Below are 14,481 nucleotides of genomic sequence, written 5' to 3'. Positions count from 1 at the left end.
CTTCTGAATGTCCATTGAATAACTCAACAGACAAAGCAGATAATCATCATAAGGGTGTTAATGTTCCTTTGATTTGTCTGAACTTATAACTAAGTGTGTTATAAAATTGGCACCCAACATGGTGATAAACTGTTCCATTTCCATCTCTCTTCTCTTCTAGTAGTTTGTTGAGTGTAATGCAAAGATCTGACCAAAGAGATCTATGATATTTAAGTTATATTATTTGCTGATCAGCTTAATTAAAATATGTTTTGTATTTAGAAGATACATTTGAACAGATATATTTTAGTGTCATTAAGCCTAATCAGCTAAGAATGGCTTTCTTGGAGAAAGGTAGAAAGAGGATGATTTAAAGATAGTAGCTGAAGAACTAGAGAAACTGTATAACTAGATTAAAAAATTACTTATTCAAGAAATATAATATTGAAGAGTAAAAATTATGAAGACAAGTTTGTAAGAGAATTGCTTTCAACCATTATCAACAAAAACAGGGCAGCAGGATACAGAGAGAAAATGGAAGAAAGTACAAATTGGAAAAATTAAAACTAGAGCAAGAATTACAATCTAAGAAGATTGATGTTGGCCAGATTAAAATTCAAATTACAAGATTTAGTTCCAAGATTTTACTCTGATGAAGATATTGGTTTGTTTTTTGTTTTGTATGAGACAAATGAAAATTCTGAAGATTGCAGAAAAATATTGGGTTACAGACTTATTGGGAATGTTACCTACTAATATAGCAAAACTAATTACTAGAGAACTTGAACAAAAATCACAAGACTGATTACATTAAGTCATTCCTACTAAAAAGGTTAAACTGAGCCCTGATAAAGTCAGACAAAATTATTTTACAAGCACAAAAGGTATCAGATAACACTTGGAAAGATTTTTACTTTGAATTAATGAACTATTTTGAAGGATGGATTTCTGGTTTGAAAAGGGAAACCTTCGAGCAGTGAGATATCTCATCGTAACTGATTAAATCAAAAGAAGACCCCCTTAGGGTCTTTTTGGATGTGTGAGCAAATATTGTATCTGCAATTGAATTAGTCAAGAAGTTGAACAGATATGACAATATTAGAAGGAATGAAGGAAAGTGTAATCTAGGGGCTCTTACAAAAGAAAATGCAAAGCAAGCAGATATCACAAGCAACTCCTAAGCTGTTATCAGGAGACTAACCTACTACCAAACTGCTGTGTTTTTACAGTTTGGTCAAGAAATGCACACCACTAATGATGTGGCATATAACATCTGATCAATAATTGGTAATGATAATTTTATATCAGAAATTATACCTTATTTCAAAAGAATCTCAATTATATTAAGAAATTAAGTAAGATCAATGGAAGAAGCAGCATATACTGATAGACTTTGGAAACAAGCTCCATATTTCCAGTATGGAGATTAAGTATTAATTATATCACATTTGTGAACAATTTCGATTAGCAAAGGTGTTCTATATCGATGCCTTGCAGTGATGTATTTTGTTATATTTTTGCAAAGATCACTAATATCATACACAATGGACAATCTGGAAAAACCTACTATCTCAGTGTGTAATCATACCTCAGTCTTGAAAGAGTATCATGATCAAACCAAAATCCCAGTTGCACAATTAAGAAAATGGAGAAGATTAAGATCAGTTAGTAATTCTGTATCTGGACAATTTCGAAACCAGAGGGGAAATTTGTAACAAATCTCTCAAAAATATTTTTTTTTATTATGTGGCACTAGTTGTTGTTGCTAGATGGATGAAAGGAGAATGACAAACCTATAACTTCAAGACTAAAAAAAGTTGGTGGTCCCACATTAAACTTCTGAATGTCCATCAAATAACTGGACAGACAAAGGGAAGATCATCATAAATGAGTGTTTTAAGTTCAGTCAAAGTAGACAAATGTTAACTAAGTGTGTTATATGAGATTGAAATTTTGCACACACAGAGAAGATAAATTACAGGATTTTACACAATCATCAAATTCAAGAAACAGTAATAACATGCAATGCAATTGTGTGAAAAATCACTTCCTTATGCATATATCCTGTAAAACTAAACTATATGTTATTACAAGTTAATATTAATGAATCATTTCAATAGTCTCTTACACTGAAAATTTATACAATTGAACTGTCACTACTATAACAAAATTTATCATTTATTTAAATTATTTAACATTAACCACTATTTTTAATAACGTTATTTTATGACATTTTATTTAGATATCAAATTTTAACATTTTTTGTGAAAAGACATATACATACAATGTATGCTTTTTATAAACATATTTTTATAACCTAAATTCAATAAACAGTGACAGCTTTAATAAACAAAATGCCTTCTCACTTATGTTCTCTTTTACCCCTTCATAAAATATGGAGACATCACTAATTTAAAACAAAAATATGAAAAATAAATAAAATTTGATTTCCTAACCAACAGCCAAATAATTGCAGCAATGACTAAATTATCAATACAACTATAAATTTAAAAAACACAAGATATTAAATCAGTTTTTTAAAATAGTTAATCACTTACTCTGAATTGTGTAAATGTTTATATGCCAATTTCAGCCATAGTTGTATATTCTGTGGGTTTTCTGTAACAGCAACTTCAAGTTTAGCTATCCCTTTCTCTGTCATATTGAAATATCTTTGGTCATTTTCAGTTATCAAATTGTCAAAATCATCTTGAAAAGATGTATCAAAGCAACTCCATTCTTTAAAAGAAAAGTTAAAAATTATTCAAATTTTGAATACCAAAGAGAAAATAGTAACTCTAATTGTATAAGACGACAATCATAAGTAGTGTTTGTTTTCTCTTAAAGTTAAATTACTAAATAAAATCCTACAATGATTATATATCATTAAGTAGCATTCATTTCATAAATAAGCATAAACGTATACAGCGAAAATTTTTATGCAAAGACATACTTAATATATAACTATAAAAATTTTCAAAAGGCACACAGCATTACTTCACAAATATTGTTGTCATCTTTATCAAGAGATAAATAAACAAACTTCAGACTTTATTACCTTTAATAATTTTTGTTGAAAATTCATTATCCTCTAAAGTATACTTTTGGTTCTTTATTTTTGGTTTCCAAAATCGGTTTGCAAATGAAACAAAATACGGAGCCTCTGAAATAAATTTAATATATTTTTATTTTAAATAATACTCAAATATGACATTTGAGCAATTAAATGAATTAAAATATATATTTATTTATTTTAATTCATTATACTGTATTTACTCGTATATAAGATGAGGATTTTATTCATTTTTCCCTGCTTCAAAAACCTAGGTCATCCTATACACACAAGCAAAGAATTTTTTGCATTTTTCAATAATTTTCGTAAACTGTGTATTCATCTCTTGTGTTTAAAAACAAAAGTATTTTATCTGGGTCGTTTGAATCATTCTTGTGTATTGTCAGGAGTAAAGGTGAATAGTAATAAGAAAAGCAAAACTTTTGAATTGAATTCCAAATTCAAATTCCAAAATCACACGGTAGCACAGTAGCCCAAAATAAGTTGTAATCCATGTGAAAACAGATGATTATTCAGAAATCTGTATTCGGAGAAACTCATAAGTGTAATCGACGGAGAGTGGATTCGACTGTTAAGAATTGGCAAAGAAGGTTCCTGATTGTCCAGCTTTACATGAACAAATTATGTTGTCGATTTTACAAGATTTTTCCTTAAAGTTTAAAATGCCAGTAATTTTTGCAGAACGACGTGTGCATTTACTTGCATTTGATATGTTTGTTTTGATTAAACAAAATAAAATTAGAATTCTATTAATAAATCCAATTTTCTTTATTTTGATCTTTAAAGTCACACCTCGTCCTATATGCAAGACCGTCTTATATGCGAGTAAATATGGTAATTAAATAATTTTAAAAATAGTTTTAAATATCAAAAACCACAATTTTTTAGAAGTTGTGTTTTGGCAGATTATTACATAAAATTGTGTGTTGCTAAATATATTTTATATAAAATATGTAATAATTCCAAAGTAATATAAATTTCATAAAAATTTAAATATAACTCTTGTAAAATATGTATCTGCCAACAATGTTTTAAGCTAAATGTTGAAAAACAATAATATTTTTATTATTACTACTTAATAAAAACCTTAAAAATTATAATAATAATAGTAGTAGTAATAAAAATTTGTTAATGTTACTTTTGTCATCAAATAAAGTTTTATATTATTTCAATAGTAAAAAAAATTCATATATAAAATTTTATTAATTATTTATTGAAATACTTTTCCTGTAAAGCTATGCTCTTATCAAGATATGGGGAAAAATGAAACATCACTCACTATTTTGTAATGAAATATTAACTTTTTCCACTGCAATTTTACATAATTCTTCTAATGACAATAATGGATATTCATGAAAGAAATCATCTGCTGCTTTTTCTGAATATTAAAAGAAAACACATAATTTAATGATAATTATGTTTTATAAACTAGAAACATTGATGTTTAAAAACTTAATTATATTAATATTTGAAATTAAAATGCTTTAAAACTCTAAATTACTTTTTCTTTGTAAATTTATCAAATAAAACATTTTCTTAAATGTTACATACTTAATTTTTTTTCACACAATTGCAAATTATCCAATTTTTCAATTTTTGCAACCAAAGGAGCAAAAGCTAACAAGTTTACAAGTTTTTCATTCTCATTCAATTTGTAATCATCATAATGTTGCCTGTAAAATTAAATTAAGTTTTAGAAGCAAATTTGAATAATATCCATAAAATTGTCAATCTTTAACAGAACATAATACTATTAGAAATGAAACACTTAAAAATACATTTATCTTATGAAAAATATCAAAAGCAAATTCATCTTGCCATTATTTTTAATCACTATTAATTGACTCAATAGACAATATATAAACAGTTTTATATTTATTGATATAGAATATTTTAAATTTCTGATTTCCTCTTTTTCAATAAAGCATTCTATTATACAGGGTGTTTCAAAATGAATATCAGGGTTTTAAGGCTTTATAGTATTTATTACATTTAAGTTACAATTATAAATAATACATCAAATGAAAGAGCAACTCAAACAGTTTTTCCTACAAGTGTTCAACGTGAGCACCATTCGTCACACAGCACACATCTAGTTGATAGGCGAGTTCTTCCCAAACCTTGATCAGTGTGTCTGGAGTAAGTCGGGTAGGACAGCCGGTAGCGGAGGCACATACACATGATCCTTTATGAACCCCCAAAGGTAAAAGTCGCATGGCATCAGTTCAAGTGAATGAGGAAACCATGCGAAACAACCTCTCACAACTTTCTCACTCGTTCAACACATTCTTCAGTCACTCTTGGCCATCCCGTACTCTTCCCTTTACAAAGACAGCCAATGTCTTCAAACTGATGATACCATCTACAGATATTATCATCACTTGGAGGATTACAATGGAACTTAGTATGGAATGCATGTTGCACTGTAACTACAGATTCAGTCTTTGCAAACTGTAAAACACAAAAAGCTTTCTGTTTGCTAGTCGCCATCTTTGCAACTAGCACTTTCTAACGAAAGACAGAGGAAACAGCACATCACAGGTGTACCCAACAAAACTTTGAGTTGCTCTATCATTTGATGTATTATTTATAATTGTAACTTAAATATAATAAATACTACAAAGCCTTAAAACCCCAATATTCATTTTGAAACCAAAATGAATATTGAGGTTTTAAGGCTTCCCTCTATTTTATCATCAATAATCCTACAACCTTTTCTCTTTTTCCTTCATTCAATCTTCATACAAATTCTGCAATTCTAATGTAATATTCAATAAACTTTTATTAAATCATTCTTTAATGAAAACGAAATATTTGTTTCTTTCTTTATTAGTCAAGTTTTGTATTAAAGAACTGTTATATTTTAAAATATAATCTTCTATGACAAATATAAAATTAATTTCTGTAATAAAAATGGCTACTGCTGTAATTTTTATCTAATAATATTTGAAATAATTTGAACTCAAAGGTTATTTCACAGAAAATTTTTAGCTAAAAAAAAAAATCAATCTATTTCATAACTTGCAATTATATTTTATTTAAACCAGTATTTAATATAATTTATAAAGTGAAACTGAAATATAAATAACTAGAGATGAAGTTCAAGTAAAAAATGTTTAAATCAACATTTAAGTAACATAATTTCTGCCTGTATGCATATTAGTAAATCATGATTAACTAATTCAGATTGGTAATGTGCTTTTTGTCTTTATATTACTATAATTGGATTCCAGACACTTGTGATTCACAATTTGTAACAAGCACAGATAAAAAGGGACAAATTGACTGTCCAAAATGCACCCTGTTGTTACAACAAATAATCAATGTTCATCCATCTTTCTATGATTTCTCATATTGCATCAATATTGTATGATAAGCCCTCCTCAGAGCTGAAACTCAGCCCTTACATATCAAACAATGATCAATGAACATGACACTGTATAAATTTAAAAATTTATACAGTATCATGTACATTGATTATCCTATTTTAAATAATTTATACATCCAATAAAAATCAAACTATAATTTAGATTATAGAAAACTCAAATATTTTTATGTAATTTATAAACAGATTCATGTATTATTTTATTACAATTTCTTTTGTATTGAACATTATCAAATGCATCTTTGTATTTTACAAGTAAAACAAAAATCAATTGGTAATTCCTAAATAAAAAAACAATAGATTCTGGATTACAACAGTCATTAAAATAATTATTTATAACTCATTTACTAAAATTAAATAAAAAATTTAAAAAAAAAAAATAATAGAGAAAGACATGTCATATTAATCTTTATAAATTAAACAAAGAAAACTTTTGCCATACACTTAATAAACATTTAAAAACAGAAATAATAAATATAATATTAATTTTAAAAATTTATACAGTACCATGTACATTGATCATCATTACATGTACCCAGCAAATCAAATCTGCATATTCTACTTCTGGCATTTACACCATGTGCAAAACTGCTGCTGCTAAGATTTTTCCCAGTGATTGAAAAATAGGGATTTAAACTAAAAATTAAATATTAAAAATGAATTTCCATTTTTATAATTCCATTATTATTTTAATCATTACAAATATACTGTTTTAATTAACTATGTTTAAAGATTTAAGTTACAAAATAAAACATTTAAAATATGTAATGAAATTGATATAACATTTGTATGTAAGGTTCATACAGCAGATAATGTATTTATCAGATTCAAAACTTTTCATTTAAAAAAACCCATGGTAGGTTTTTTCATAACAGTCATTTTACTGAACATGATAATGTAAAAAAATTTTTTAAACTGGAAAGTCAAGTTTTAGTTTCAATAATTAACGATATCCAAAAGATCTTTACATGTAAAAATTAAAAAAACCTTAATAATAATAATATACCCTCTCAATGGGTGTTGCCTGGTCGTGGTGAGGGGGGCTTATGTGCTTCTGAGAAGCTGAGAGCTATGGTGGTGGTAGTATACACACTACCAGTAGGGTCACCCAAGCCAAATAGATCTCGGCGAAGGAGACTGACTAAATGGCACCTACAATCATCCCAACCCATCTACATGGTTAAGCCAAAGAAAAAAAGAATCCTATACTGAATCAGTTGTTGCCCTGGTCAATAAAGACCACAATGGATGTTAGTGTCTGTGAGCATCCATTGACAAGTGGGCTACAGGACACAGTTGCTGATGCTGATCAACCAGGGCACAGCACTGTAGGGTTACTGAAAGAAACTCAAAGGAAGAAGCGTCAGAAAAACAAGCAGTAATGGCTTCTTGTTATAATTCAGAACCGTCAAAACATGGCTACTTGAAACAAATGTACAAATTGTGGAAAGTTAAATACACAGACTCAGAGATTACTGAACAGAGATTAGCAGTCCAAAGACAATTTATCATTTGAAACAAAGTGTTTAAATGAGGTGGAATTAGAAAAGATTGTTCTATCTTATAAAATGGAAAAATCTGAAAACAACAACAAAAGAGAGGAAAATTCTCCAATGGAAATATCAAATACCAGGGTAGAAAAGATCAATATAAATAAACAATAACATTAATACCAGATACATTCCAGCTGTTAACAGGACGTGGGCACTTGATGTGTTCCCAGCTGGCATTGTAATAATTGTCAATGGTTATAATGTAAGCTTATATATGTTGGAAGAGAAGATTGGACTGGAGGTCCGGGTAGCGTAACTGGCAACACGTCTGCATGGTATGCAGGAGTTGTGGGTTTGAGTCCCGCTCCAGGCTGATTTTTTCTTCCAATATTTCTAAATTATTTAAAATTATTTAATTAAATTATAATTATTAATGTTAATAAGAGATGGCACCTAATGCCTCACTCTAGTACCAAATTAATTCATAATTAAAATAATAATATAGCCTTTATCTAGCCCGATATCTTATGGCATTGATACAGGGCTTAAAGCAGTCATGGCAATAAAAAAAAGTGAGAAAAAAGAGTTCACACTGAAAAAAAGCTAAAAAAGATAATAGTGTTAAAATGAACGAAAACGGGCGTTATTAAAAAAAAACACAAACGAACACATATTTTGTATCAATAACATTGCATATGATATTAGATTGATTATTAAGTGGACTGATAAGATTTAATATGAAAATAGTTAGGCTGAGTTTATACTCCAGAAAAGTGACCAGTAAGACTGCATTAAGCCAGAACAGGCCCGCATTAAGTTTTCATGTGCCCCGTACAGAATTTCCACCATTACACAGCAAAGCAAATGGAATAGTAACATAACTACCAGAATGTGTTTCCATATAACATGCCAAATTTCAAATGCCATTTATTTCAAGGTACATTTTTTGATTTCTTCATTAAAAAAAATGTAATTAAAGAAGGAAAAAAAACAACTTCTGGCAGAATCAGTGGATTGCATGTTCATTACCGTATTTTACGGACTATAAGATGCACTTTTTTCTTCGAAAAATTGCCTCCAAAATTCAGGTGCGTCTTATAGTCCGTAGCGTCTTATAGGTATTTTTTTTAAAAAATTGCTTAAAAATTAAGGTGCGTCTTATAGTCCGTAAAAAACGGTATATAGCAGGGGTGGGCAAGCAAAAGTTCAGTGGGAGCCAAAATGTAGGTTTTGCAAAATGCATGGGAGCCGCAGTTCTGTACTTTTTTATTCTGTACTGCAGTTCTGTACCTGGATTTTATTATATAATATAGAACAGGTATTGAATTTTTTAAATAAACATATTTTCACAAAATTGTGGAAATAAAACTGTAAAAATAATAATAAAAAGCAAAAATTAATACTTTCAGCAAGAGCCACATAAAATTCAAAAAGAGCCGCATGCGGCTCTCGGAGTCTCATTTGCCCATGTCTGTTATATAGCAATACCACTAGTAATTGTGACCCAATCACTTATTTAATAATTTTATCAATATTTTTTAAATGATTAAAAATAAAATTACAGCATTCATTACTGGTAATACTAGTCTCCAAATCTATTCCCCTGAATACAATAAAACAATTTGTTAGTCATTCGACCCACAACTGACAGAGAAGAGAGTTTATGAAAACAATGTAATTAAACATTTAGCAGTTTGTTGTCCTTCACAGTGGGGAACCGGCAGAGTCTATTACTTTCACGGGAGAAAATATACAAAGCTTTCTACTTCCCTCAAGTTGAAAAATAATACAATCCCATGAAATTTAACAAATCTGATGTTAATAAGTAAATGATGAAATTATTTACAGAGAGGTGATATTTGATAAGTTTAGTTTTTTGCTCTTATAGATCAAATTACAGAAATTATAAATAAAAATCTCATTTTTTAAAAATTAAAATCATAAAATTTCGCTTACAAAAGATTGAGATGGAACACACGCTTTTCATTTTTATAATCGCTTTGTTTTATTAGACACAGATATTATTCCTATATAGATTTATTAATTATAATAAACATACATTATGTATAAAATTACATTAAAATAACACTGTAATTAACGTCTGAAATGAAAAAGTAATTGAATCGAGTCTCGCCTCCATATTAATTAACGCGTTGTTATGGGGGCCTAGTAGAAGCTGTAATTTTCTGGGGAGGGGCACCAGGTTAACTGGGGGGGTGCCCACCCATGCCCGTTCCTGGCTACGCCCATGTTAAAGCACCACAGTAATTAATTGATTACGTCACATCAAATTAAATAATTTATAAAAATTGAAATAATAAATACGTTTATAAAATAATTGGCTGTATCTGTTCGCAATGATAATGTAAAACACACTGTACTTATAGTTTAGCATTTCCAATATTTAATTTATTTTTGAATTTTAAAATATAAGAAAAACAATTTTTTAAATAAAGTTTTACGCATTTATATCTGCAACTTTAGATAATACAAAGATATAAGAATCCATCAAAAAAGTTAATTAATAATAATTAAAATCAAGAAAAAATATAAGTTTCTTTCGAGGTAAGGAAACTTGTAAAAAGTCAGGTACGCGATCACATGATGCCCATCTCCCCACTTTGCGTAACCAAATGGTGAGGTTGAAATAAAACCCCAGCAGAAGTAAAAACAAACATTGGCGCGTGTATAGGACAATAAACTTGAACGGGAGTGAAGATGAGACATGACACCATGTAATTTATGCTAATTACTTTCTAATATTAAAATATTCAATAAATTATAATTAAATTAATTTTTTGACTGAGTTCGACTAGAAGCATATCAAAAAGCTAGATTAAAGTGAAAATAGTGGTTTTTCGACGATAAATATTTACAAATTAATCTTTTAATTTGGTGCCAGATTGACCGCAGCTGTTCGAATGCGCATGAAGAGTTTTATAGTTTGTCGAAATGGAAAGTGAAGGACACTGTTAGAATGCAGAAAACCATGGTGCATGCCAAATATATAAGCACCCACTTAAAACCAAACTTTTGTCTTTGTCTAAAGATTGTCTCTACAGAAGTTATTAATATTTAGGATATTAGTTTAAAATCTTGTATTTCCTGGCACGAGATTCGCTCGACCTTTAATTTTACAGAGTGCTAGAAAGATACAAGCTTTGAAACGAGTGTCCTACAACGTTTTATTTAATAATAACAGTAGAAATCAAATTTATTATTGCTCAACAATTATTTTTTCGGTTTTTCTACGGTAGTCAAAAACGAGTAAATGTCATCGTTTAAACTAAAGAATAGCAGGTGGTTGGGAAGAAGTTTGCTGAGCAACTTACTTCAGAAAGTATTGGGTTCTATACGATTTTCTGTTGCTAAAACATGAGTTTCTACTGTTAGTATTAAATAAAATCTATTTCTTTCTTTTGTCCACTGCACTTAAATACAAATGCTAAAAATAATGCTGTATAAAAATCACCCTTAACGCCGAACTAGAAGTGTACTTGACTTAATGCAGCGTGATTATATCGAAGCGCTGTGGAGATCGGTATTTCACAAGGATACAAGCAAGGAGAACCCACGTGCAAATTCCTACAGCATGTGCAGAGTATCAAGCTTTGGGAAGCTCCTTGTTTTGTTAGTCTATATAAATGTAGTACACTACATGTGTATACGACAGTACCTTAACATGTCGCGCACGGTCCATAAGGCTTACGGGGAAGTGCTGGTTGCTATTTCGCTCCTGAGCGCATTTACGAAAAAAAATTTCACATGGGAAGTGAAAAAAGCTAAAAAAAGTGCGTTTTTCTCAGAAAAAGCTAAAAAAGAGAGGAGCTATGAAAAAAAGCTAAAAAAGCTAAAAAAAGAGAGTCACTTTAAGCCCTGTTGATAGCATGTAGAAAAGATCAATGCCAAAACAATAGAGATGGCTTAAGTTGATAATTTGGACCAGCAAGGCAAACAAGAACATGTCTGCCCTGAGGGAGTTCCTGAGCATTGAGTTACAATTGAGTTATAATTGAGAACTTATTTATGTGACTTAATACAAACAAGATATGATTAACTATGGAATCAAGATATAACTTAATATTTCATTTTATTTAGATAATATTTATAAAAGTAGTATATTTAAGTTATAATATTGGTTTTTATTTGAAATATCTTTTGATACAACTATATCTTAATAAATGTTAAAATTAGGTGAGTGGTCAGCAGTTGGATTTTTCTGAGATATTTTTTTGCCCATATTATACCATTATTAATCCACATCTTTGTGTCATGTCCAGTCTTACATTTATTAGAAAGATTGTGATGAAATTTCAAATAATTATTTATATGATAGGAATATATCACAGATAATGGTATATAAATTGTATACTTTTTTGTTAAATCTCTGGGATAACTGTTAATCAAAATGTTTAAGTACAGAGCAAAGAAATACTGTTGTTATTGCTCATAATTTTATTTTCTTTCTCCCTAGTATGGGAATACCTGTATTCACATACAAGAGGGAAGAAAAACAATTAATGGAAGTTTTCTTATTAAAAAATTACATATTTTTATGAATATTAAAAACACTTAATTTGAATTATTATTAATATTTATTCTATAATTTAAATAATAATTAAACTCTTACCGATAAGAATTTATATGCAGCAAGGGACTGTTATATTTGTAATCAACATGTACTTTAGATGAAACCACAGAAATTTGTGGACATGTTTCTTGATAGAAATCAGTAAAATTTATCTATAAAAAAAATCAAAAATTTAAAAAATTTGATATTCCCATATTTTATCTTTTAAACAATAATTGATTTCATAAAATATTATATTTTAATTTTATATTTTAATCATATAGAAAAATTTATCTTTACATTACTGAAATAGACAAAATATTTTATTCCTCATAAAAATATCTAAAAAAAATATATAATAATAATAATAATATCTAATAATAATAATAAAAAAAGCTTAATTATGAGAATCTATATAATACAAACTTATGTAGACAATTAACATGTACTGCAGTTCATTTAGTCAAAGCATCATCACAAACGTAGTTGTATAACAATTTGGTTTTGTTATAGTATCTTAATATAAATATTTTATTTATAAATTAAGATATACTTTTAAACTCCATCTAAATTCATTTATATTGCCATTTTCTTATTAATATAAACATCAAACTTAATAATATTTACAATAATAGTGAACAATAAAACAAAACACACATCATCTTTAAATAAATATTTTAAGCTTTCGTTTGGTACACAAATTCTGATTAAAAGTGTCAGACTTTTTTTCATTGCAAGTATTTGCAAGCTGGAGAAAAAACTATGTCATCATGTAACCTTGGACCTACTTTCAGTGTGTGAATTTTGGCAAGCCTGTACCACTCTGCAATCACTGTCAAGCAGCCATGATAGTTGCATGTTCACACCTTTATTGTTGCATTAGTGATTAAGTGAAAATGGCAGAACATGATGAATCCTGACTTCATTCGGATTATAACCAGTGATGTGATCTGGATCTAGAGTTATAACCCTGAGATAAAGCACAATCATCCCAATGGAAAATGTCATGACCAAAACAGACACAGCAATCACACAACAATATGAAGGACATGTTAACCTTCTTTTTATCACCAGGGTGTGTAGTTCATCATGAGTATGTCCCTCATAGAAAAACTGTGACAAAGGAGTACTACCTAACTGTTTTACATCATTTATGAGATGCTGTTAGGTGCAAGAGACAACAGCTCTGGCAGTTTGGTGACTAGTTCATTTATCATGACAATGCTTCAGCCCATAGATTGTATCTCACCCAGACATTCCTTGCAAAACACTGTATTGCTCAGGCTCAGCAACCTACTTACTCCCCCAGAAAGGCTCCAGCCAACTTTTGGCTCTTTCCCAAACTCAAGATGTCACCTCAAAGGAAAGATTTCAGGATGCAGGAGAGATCAAGACTAACACAACAATGTGCTTGATGGAGATCCTGATAAATGACTGAAAAATGCTTACAACAGTAGCAGACCTGCTAGATGTGTGTGAACTCAGAAGGAGACTAGTGTTTGAACCAATACATACATAGGTGTTTTTTTCCTGACCTCAAGTCAGATACTTTTTGATCATTTAGTGATTATAAATTATAAAAATTAATTTTGCAATTTTTGTCATTTTTGCATTATATTTGATCTGGTAGATTTCTCCTCTACCCTCCTTTTTCCATCATTATTTCTCAATATAAATCAAAAATATATTAACCTTTCTTATTTTTTTTGTGTGTAATTTTATAAACTATTTTTTATATTCATATTTCTACCATTTACAAATTTTGGATTATTACTAAATCATAGTTCAAAATCATCTCTTTCTTAACTGTATTTTCAATTGTTATATTCATAAATATGATTAACATAATGATAACTATTTCATTTAAAAAATTTTTGAAACTTAGTAAAGCTGTCAGCCTAGTCCTATTCAGCAGTAACCTCAGTATAAAATGAAATGCAAAAAAATAATACATCAAATATATATATTGAACTTACTAATT

The 14,481-nt window shown here is 28.9% G+C and overlaps 1 protein-coding gene and 1 pseudogene across 2 annotated transcripts in view; one reads left to right on the top strand and one right to left on the bottom strand.

The window, feature by feature from the left end:
• Nucleotides 1-14,481, bottom strand: part of LOC136972786 (zinc finger C3H1 domain-containing protein-like) — a 92,945-nt gene that overhangs the window by 30,468 nt on the left and 47,996 nt on the right. For both annotated transcript variants that reach the window (XM_067267430.1, XM_067267431.1), the window contains exons 15-20: nucleotides 12,561-12,673; nucleotides 6,945-7,073; nucleotides 4,604-4,725; nucleotides 4,332-4,430; nucleotides 3,038-3,142; nucleotides 2,538-2,718 (exon numbers count right to left, since the gene is read on the bottom strand). In XM_067267430.1, coding sequence (XP_067123531.1) covers nucleotides 2,538-2,718; nucleotides 3,038-3,142; nucleotides 4,332-4,430; nucleotides 4,604-4,725; nucleotides 6,945-7,073; nucleotides 12,561-12,673 — 749 coding nt within the window. The remainder of the gene's footprint in view (nucleotides 1-2,537; nucleotides 2,719-3,037; nucleotides 3,143-4,331; nucleotides 4,431-4,603; nucleotides 4,726-6,944; nucleotides 7,074-12,560; nucleotides 12,674-14,481) is intronic.
• Nucleotides 577-1,160, top strand: LOC136972705 (uncharacterized; annotated as a pseudogene).

This window comes from Centruroides vittatus, unplaced genomic scaffold (genome assembly GCF_030686945.1).
Source record: "Centruroides vittatus isolate TY-2023 unplaced genomic scaffold, ASM3068694v2 contig_301, whole genome shotgun sequence".
Lineage (NCBI taxonomy): Eukaryota > Metazoa > Arthropoda > Arachnida > Scorpiones > Buthidae > Centruroides > Centruroides vittatus.
This window is presented reverse-complemented; position numbering and strand designations above follow the sequence as displayed.